Below are 8,897 nucleotides of genomic sequence, written 5' to 3' on the forward strand. Positions count from 1 at the left end.
ATACAAAATAAAATCACACCCCGAAAAATGAGGTGATCATAGAATTTACCACTCCACAACCAAGAGTGAAGTCCATATACACTATATGCTTTAATCTATATACTGTAGTAGCATAATGAGCACATTCTCTGTAAACTCTCACTTGGGAAAGTTTCTCATTCTTCAAACATACCAATACACTTTCTCTCTCTCACACACACACACACACACACACACACACACACACACACACACACACACACACACACACATTTGTTTCACTATCTTTGTGGGGACCCGTCATTGACATAATGCATTCCCTAGCCCCTTACCCTAACCTTAACCATCACAACTAAATGGCTAACCTTAACCCTTACCCTCACCCTAACCATAACCTAATTCTAACCCTAAAACCAAGTCTTAACCCTCAAACAGCCCTTTAACCTTGTGGGGTCCAGCATTTTGGGCCCCACAAGGCTGTGCAGACCCCACAAGTATACTGTATTCCTCTGTTTTTGGACCCCACGAATATAGTAAAACAAGCACACACACACACACACACACACACACACACACACACACACACACACATACAGATAAACATTTTATCACAAAGGACAGGCAATAAAGAACACATAGCCTCTAGTCTCTAATGAATGTGTTATGTCATCTAGTTCTTCCTCATCATTCAAAATGCATGTCCATAATTCCCCATCACTTCTCATAAATGTTCTCTGTTACTGGTCTAAAAAACCTTCTTTCTGTATGACAAATTGTCACATCGCCCTCTGCGTGGAGGATACAAAATTACAATTAAATAAAAGAAGTTTCAGTAAAAGCTCTTTGCCAACAGTTTAACACAGCAGCATACTGCAGTGTGCTGTCCTCAGTGCTGCCCTAGTACTAGAGAAGTAACACACCTCTAGTGTGGACAAACTGATGTCATTGTGGCAGGAAGCTTAAAGTGCAAGCGAGTGTATTGCCTTGTTGGGGAGGAGGGTGGCAGGAGTGGGGGTGGTGGTGGGTGGGGGTATGCAGAGTCTTTGCCCAGTGTGCCAGGCCAGCGCTGGGCATGAAGCGTCGGCCTCAGTGCCTGAAGGTGTGGATGTCGTTGTGGAGGCTGACTGAAGGGCTGGAGGGCCCGCTTGGTATACGACAGCTTGTATTGCAGCTGCAGCGCTGGATCCACATGACGTTTCTGTAGAAGTCCTCTCCGTCAGGGCAGTGGAAGCGGAGCCGCACAGTGCGGGAGAGGGAGGGTGTGCAACAACGGTCATCAGTGCAAGTCCCACAGGTGCGAGGGCGGTACCGCTGTGTCGTCGAGCATCCCGCAAAAGTGATTGTGACCGGTTCCTGGGGGCGGACAGTTCGCTGACACTTCTTCCCCTTCTGGATTACAGAAACAGAGACCAATTAAAATTACATCATGAAACTCCTATAGAAGTTTCATCACAGAACAATGCAGTATTCTTTGATTTAATTATTCATTTTCCATACAATGTGAAAATCACATTACATGGCAATTTGGGTATTAACCTGGACCCTTTCCCCAATGTATTTGGATTTGAGTGACTAATATGAACAAAAACCTTTGAAATTGGTCCAGTATTGAGCAAGCATTCTGTAACCAGCAGTTGTGGACCAGGCTGCAATGTAACCCTATAGGGCAAAATGCGCACCGTCAATGTGCATCCACTAAAAGTGCTGTTTTTGACAGGCTCAGATTGTTGTCTGACTACATCATGGAGGAATGGAAAAGTTGCCATTATCCTGCCATGCTTCCGTGTGTAACTTACTGATGCCAGGTCAACACAGTATCTTTAGCTAATAGCTTTAGCTTACATCCACTCTGTCTGCAGCTCTCCACTCTTGGAACTGCATTTTTCTTGTGTTTTGGTAAGGATTTCTTCTCTTTGGCTGGCAGTATTCATCCCCGGTCAAATTGGTCACTGCAGACCCGATGGTCTGCAAGGCTCAGTGAACGCACCTGAGCGTTAGGCTGTGTTTCCGTTGTCCGGTAATTACCGGTCATTGACCAGAAAAAAATGATGAGGACCGAATATTCTAATTGTCTCCGGTCAGAATTCCCTCTGCACAATTTGAATTGTGTTAAAATAGGCTACAGTGATTTTCATATCTTTCGTTCTATTAAAACAATGAACAATCATATTTTTTAATTTAGAAATTACTGTAGACTGTAGCGTATGCGCTAAAGGAAAAACTACATGTCGTGTTCTCGCTCTGATTGATTGCAGAAAACTAGCGTAGATTTACAACAAATGGCAAAATATTGTGAATTACTTCATAACACCAAGCAGCGGCTGGTCTAACGTATATCAAGCCAAGAAATTGCCAGCGAGGACGAGTCGGTACCAGCTACAGCCCGTCTGTCTCATTAACGTTGATGCCACAAACGCACCTCGAGATGCAATATGATGACAGCTCTCTGCCGTTACGGAGGCTTGACTTTCTCAACAGCCTGCGAGGTAGGCCTACTTATTGGGATTACGGTAAAATCTATCCAGAGTGGGTCAACTGGCCAAGGTAGCATGTGTAAAACCCATCTCCAGTGTGCCAGCAGAGAGAGGCTTCTCCCTGTAGATCCGCAGCGCAGCAACGTCGCCTTGGGGAAGGCAGAGGCTTATGTGCATCGTGAGTTGCAGAAAGACACTTGTTTACAATTATTTTGATTCAAGTCGGCACTTGATAATTTTATGAGCCAGTTTGATTGTACTGTAGTCTGTATTGTTTTATTTCCTCAGCCTAGCAAATGGAAAATAGGCCTATTTTAATTCAGATCGGCACAATTATGTGCATTGATTTAATTCTTTTGACCTCTCTGCCTGTAGCAAGTAACCTACATTTCAATAAAAATAGTATGGATCTATTCTATCATCCATTGATGATATTATTCTTTATATACAGTATAGCCTGCCTATCAATTGTTTTTAAGCGCAATAAACACAGAAGATATTTGACCGGAACTTTTCCCATTTGACCGGTAAAATGAAACCTTACAGGTCACATGACTGGCACCAGTTTTTTCTAGCGGAAACTCTAGTGTTAGGATCCATTTGTAGCTGTAGCACAACTAGCCTCAATTTCAGCCTGTCAGTATCCAAAGGTAACGTCTATGAAAGCTGAAAGTGTAGCTAGCCATTTTGTTGGCACAATTCGGAAATGCGCAATTGAAAATCTTTTAGATAACACAAAGCTACGCTGTCTGTACTCTAAAACAACAAACTCCCCGGAACTCCTCTCTCCCAACTTGTGTTCCACACTATACATCCAACAAGTCACCTTGCAAGATTTCAGAACGAGACTTCACCATCTTCCTATAATGTTGTCAGACACTTAACATAACAAACAGCACTTTTAGTGGGCGGACATTGACGATGTACATTTGCCCCATAGGGTTACATTATAGCCCAGTTTGTGGCTGCCGGTTGCAGCGTCCTCGCTCAAAACTGGACCAATTTCAAAGATTTGTTTTCATATTAGTCATTTAGACACAAATGCATGGGAAAATAGGGTCCAGGCTGAAATATACCAATTACAATTATAGCCTAATCATCTCAAAGCCAGCTCACTACAAGTATTGGACTAATGGTTGTGTTTCTTTAGTGTACCTTGCTAGCTGCAGGGAGCTGCAGCTCACATTGCCGGATCTGGCACAGTCTGGTTTCTCTGACCAGCCGACAGTCTGGGTTGTTATTGGTCACTCGACTTGAAATGCCCATCCCACATGTGGTGGAACAGTCGGTCCACTCTGTGATTTGTGGGAAACAGCTGGATTTGAGAAAAACCTCAGACATGGGGAAGGACACCATTTCTGTGGGAAAGCCAAAAAACAAACGCAATGAGTTACAATCAAACAATGAATAACCTCAGGAAAGACCCTGAGTATAGAGGTGTCAGTCAGTTGGTTGTTTATCCACATCTGACTCCCAAGCATTATATTTCAATAACAATGGGACACATTTTAATAAAATTAGCTGTAGACATTTAAAGTCCCCATAGGATGAATCACAAAGTTTTTGGCGACCCCATAACCTTTACTGTGGTGTTAATGCCAGGTAAAAATCTTCACTTCTACAAAAGAAATATAAAAGTCTACTGTGAAGGTTGCCATTATATTCACTCAGCACATTTATGCTCCTATGAGGTTAAACCCTATGCATTTTGTACTCACTATGAGCTTTCTTGTAGTTCCACTGTCAGGATAAAATATCAGCTCTACAAATATATATTCAAATCAGATGACAGACATATCTAATTGGCAGAAAAACACTGCCATGATTTATTTTTTAATTAGGTTTTTACATTCACGCTCCGAAGGAAATAACTTTTAATTATTAAACTAATGGTCCTATGACATTTTCACAAGCAGGGTTAAAGACTTTAAATCTAGTTTAAAATAAGAAACATATTTAGGTTAATATATATATATATATATATATATATATATATATATATATATAGGTCCAAAAAATTTTGAACTGGAATCTGAAATGTATACATTTCTAATGTAATGTTAGAGTAATGGTGTACAGTATCTGGTATATCACATAATTACACCCAAATGCAAGTTATTATTTTGTAAAGTCAGAAGCTTAATATCTCTCTGTAACCAGTTCAAGATGGATTCCAAAGCAGTTTTTTATAGGATTTGTGTAACCATGCAATTGTATCATCATATTGTGGAATATTTTGTGTTCAGTGATTGTGAAGCTGAGTTTAGCCCTCAGCCCTTTATCTCCTGCACATCAACATGGAAAATCTCCATCAGACCATATTAGGTGTTGGTGGTAGGCATCAGGAAAAGCCCCGCTGGGACACATTGTGATGTTTACCTCTGAACGTGGCCCCTCCGGTGGCAGCTGGGTGCCGAGGCTGCGGCTGGGCATGCAGCAAGGCACTGATGTGGTTGGGAAGGGGCTCGCTGTCTGGCAGGGAGGTGTGTGTCAGCTCGTCTGGCTCCTCACTGATGTGGTTGTTGTCATCACACACCCATTCCTCACAGCAGCCGCCCTCGGGCCTGGCCAGCTGGGGCCACATGCAGCGCCAGTCGGGCAGTGGCACTTGGGGAGGACAGAGGGGCATGCAGCCCACCACCCTGTCCATACAGGTGCACTGGTGCTGGCAGTTGGGCTGGAAGTCTTCCCCATGCTGGTACACCCGCCCGCCAAACTCGCAGGGCAAACCCTGGGCCTCAGCTGTCAACACACACACACACACACACACACACACACACACACACACACACACACACACACACACACACACACACACACACAGGAAACACAGCTGTGAAGAGAGACCTTTGAACTTCATAGACATAGGACACAGTGGAAAACCTGCGTTTGTACACAAACACATCATATCCTGTAAAGCACACAAAGAAACATTTTTTCTAAAAGGGAATATTTCATGATTTCATGTTTTCTGAACAATTTAAAGTGGTACGGCAGTGATTTTGTATTGCAATTTTATATTTTAAAAAGAATGGTCAACATGTTGTGTAACAGAGGTGGAAATATCCTTTCTGTCAATCCCTAGTCAAGCTCCAGTGGGTTAGGTTCAGAACACCTTTGGGCCTGTGAACCATTAAAATGAATTCATTTTTACTTCCTCATGACATGAGATGTGTGCTGTTTTTTCTTCTCTGAGATTTTAAGAGCCTCAAAGAAATAATGCAATATTGCACAAGAAAAAAAGAAAGAAAAAGATAAACAAAAGGTTGCGGTTTTTTTAATAACATCTACATATGGACATAATGTGGGCTTTCACTCAGCCTAGTTGTTGCCCTCACCTCGACACAGTCCTCTCTCAGGGTCTCCTCCAGCCCCCAGATGGCAGCGTAGCCCCTTGATGTGATCGCAGGGTTCGGTGGTGCTGCAGTCCTCATTAAACTGCCGAGCACAAACTTTACAGCAGCCACAGTGGTCGGTCACCCAGCTGACACCCAACGGGCACGACTGGGGCGAGGGGGTGCAGGAGCACTCCGCCGGGCACTCCCTCTCTGCCTGAGGAACAGGGTCAGAGGTCAGGTCAGGATGTGTGACAATGGGTGGATTGGGATTTCATCAACATTAAAAATCAAAAGAATAGGATGACAGTTATTATAGATATAGATGACAGACCCAATATTAAATATAAGGACTAAACGAAGTGAACTGTTACAAACAGAAATTAACACAGAAGGTGGCCACAAGTCACAGCAACTCACCATCACTGCAGCGCTGCTTAGCACAAACAGGGTGGAAATGATCTGCTGCAAAGTAACAGGGCTAAGCATCTTGATTACAGCAGATGAACAAAAAGAGAAAAACTGGTAAAACCTTTCAAAGGAATAAAGAATTGTAGAGGTAAAAAGTTGTTTTTGATCGATCATCCAAAATCCCTAGAAGAAAGAAGTCTTGTTTGTCAGCTCCAGGATAAAAAATGTATCCACAGTTCAGAGTCTGTGCACCAATAAGTACACCCGTCTGCTCTTGCTTGCTCTCCTACAGTATCTTGTTGTCAGCACAGCTCAGCTCTACTTCATAGAGAGGTTTCCCTGTGTTGTGCCTGTACTTATAGACACACATGCCCCCGCCCCCGCTGTGATATCATCGACTCTCCTCTCAGACGGCTGGAGAGTGTCCAGAGGGAGGCGGTGGCGGGTGTGAAATATCGACAGAGACGTGTTCAAATCACTGTGTTATTGTGGACATGTGACCTTAGGGAGAAATGTCAAGGTGTCAAAATGTATACTAGGTAAATACTATAGTAAATAGTGATAAAACATATATTGTACCTTAGGCTTTAAGGGTAACAGTAAGCTTCACACATACCCAGGGATATTTGACAGATGTTTGCAAGAAAAAAAGAAAACAATTTTAAGACAGGTGTAATGGAAAACCTGAGTGTGGAATCCCACTCCATCATGGTAGAGTCTTTAACAGGGGAAGTGGTGATGTGGAGAAAATCCCTGTGAACAACTCTTTCACCAGCTCTGGCCAACCAGCCGGGCTCTGTCCTCTCTATTGCAGTGTGTTGCGGGACACTGTGCTCAGGACATCCTGTGTTCCCTCCATCTCTTTCCGAATGGGCCGCATTCCAGGAAATACAGGCCTTTCCTCGGGTTCCCATGATTGGTAGGAAAAACTCTGCATTTCCATTGTCATCCCAGGGGCACGTAAAAATGTTTTGTTGAAGAGCAGGAAGGTCCTCACATTAAGTGTTGGCTCGCGTTGTCATGAACATGGGAAATGTAATTTGGTGCATTTCATAAGGCTGCTAAAGGTCTTCTCTTGCTCCCTGAAAAACATGGTGCATACAGAGAAACTACTGAGACTGTGGACACAACATATGTTGTAATACATCTGTGTGTTAAAACCAAATTCAACTCATATTTACTGAAGAACTGACCAGCTCTGCTTTCTGTGGAACATTTGAGCAGGACTGACCGTAGTATGCCATTAGTTAACCTGGGTGAAGTCAAAAGTGTGCTCTGCTCATAGACTGTAGAAATAGTGGATGTAGCAGCAGTGACGTCACCCATTGTTTGTGGACCGCCATTGTGAAGCCTTGAGTTTGGCAATTTGGCCGTCGCCATCTTGGTTTTTTGAAACCGGATGTTACAATTTTTGACAAGAGGGTGGAGCTGGAGAGGATGACGCAGCCAAGTCAGTGTTGTTTATGGTTGCAATGGCACTGCCCTAAGCTAAACGCTAAAGAAGGAGTTTTTCAACCATTCTGAAGCGAGTCATCCAGTGGAGATTTAGCGGTGGGTAAACACAGATCTCTGGTTACTGCTGCCATTCATCTGCATGTACTGCAGTACAGAAAATCCGCAAACCCTGCCTAAAGTTACCAGCTAATGCTAGCACTAGCTAGCTAGCTCGGTTGGCAGAACGCTGGACAAGACATTTTTAGGTGACCAAAATGTTCCAATTAACTTCGATGAAGTGAAAACACACAGTGAGAGGGTCAAAGTTTAAGGAGAAAACACGAACAACACCCAAAATCAAGTTCAGGTTTATTTTAATGTACACAGCGTCAAGCGACTTTGAGTCCTTGAAAGCAACTTTGAGTCCTTGAAAAGCGCTATACAAATTCAATTTATTATTATTATTATTACAGTGCCATGGTTAGCATTGCTAAGCCTCTGTCCTAATTGACAGGTCGCCATGTAGCCCCACCCTAAAGCATCCCTTGCTTAAGCATCAATTTTAAAATAAATGAGACCATAAATTACAAAATGAACATAATGCTTGAAACTAGCGATTGAGACCATAAACTCATAATGAAAGTATTTACTGAGGTAAAAAATCAAGTGAGAAGTAAGGCCATTCTCCCATAGACTTTCAATACAGACAGACTTCTTTTTGGAGGCAGTGGAGTTGCCCCCTGCTGGAAATTAGATAGAATGCAAGTTAAAGGCAATTCCCCATTGGCTTCACTTTTAGGACCTGGAAGTTTGTCCATTATTTTTACAGTCTATGGCTCTTCTTTACCTGTAACCACACCCAACAGTAATGTTACAGTGTACTGTCACACCCTTAAGTACACATCTACAGTACATCAGTGCAGCAAGGTGAGTGATGGTCAGCAAAACACGACTTTAAGGTACTATTAAGTTTTTCTTTAAACCTGCAATCACTGATTTTTTTCGGCAACTTCGTTGTCACTTTCCGCCAGTGACAATGAAAAACAAGCTGTGAACACAACACTGACATATTACCACTTTTTTAAGTTGATTTTACGAACCTCTTAGCAAATAGTTGTAGAGTTGGGTCGATTCCTGGTTTCACAGGTCTGGTCCGGTGTATGAGGCTAAACCGGTTTGATTTTATGCAAAACGGTTCAACCGGCATTTGTCATTATGACACCTTCTGGCAAATTAAAAGTAGCCTACATTAGCAACCTGTGCT

General features: G+C 42.9%; 1 protein-coding gene across 2 annotated transcripts; it reads right to left on the reverse strand.

Annotated features, from left to right (window-relative positions):
- Nucleotides 1-521: 521 nt before the first annotated feature.
- On the reverse strand, nt 522-7,014 carry ccn1l2 (cellular communication network factor 1, like 2). 2 transcript variants are annotated; one of them, XM_031300868.2, is made up of 6 exons: nt 6,779-7,014; nt 6,209-6,613; nt 5,792-6,005; nt 4,833-5,195; nt 3,609-3,811; nt 1,066-1,368 (listed from the first exon to the last, which is right to left on the reverse strand). In XM_031300868.2, the coding sequence occupies exons 2-6, from the start codon at nt 6,371-6,373 to the stop codon at nt 1,066-1,068; spliced, it is 1,248 nt and encodes a 415-aa protein (XP_031156728.1). In that variant the 5' UTR covers nt 6,374-6,613; nt 6,779-7,014. The 2 variants fall into 2 exon arrangements, with proteins under 2 accessions (XP_031156727.1, XP_031156728.1); XM_031300867.2 differs by lacking the exon at nt 6,779-7,014 and having other exon boundaries at nt 522-1,368; nt 6,209-6,749.
- Nucleotides 7,015-8,897: the final 1,883 nt, after the last annotated feature.

This window comes from Sander lucioperca, chromosome 2 (genome assembly GCF_008315115.2).
Source record: "Sander lucioperca isolate FBNREF2018 chromosome 2, SLUC_FBN_1.2, whole genome shotgun sequence".
Classification (NCBI taxonomy): domain Eukaryota; kingdom Metazoa; phylum Chordata; class Actinopteri; order Perciformes; family Percidae; genus Sander; species Sander lucioperca.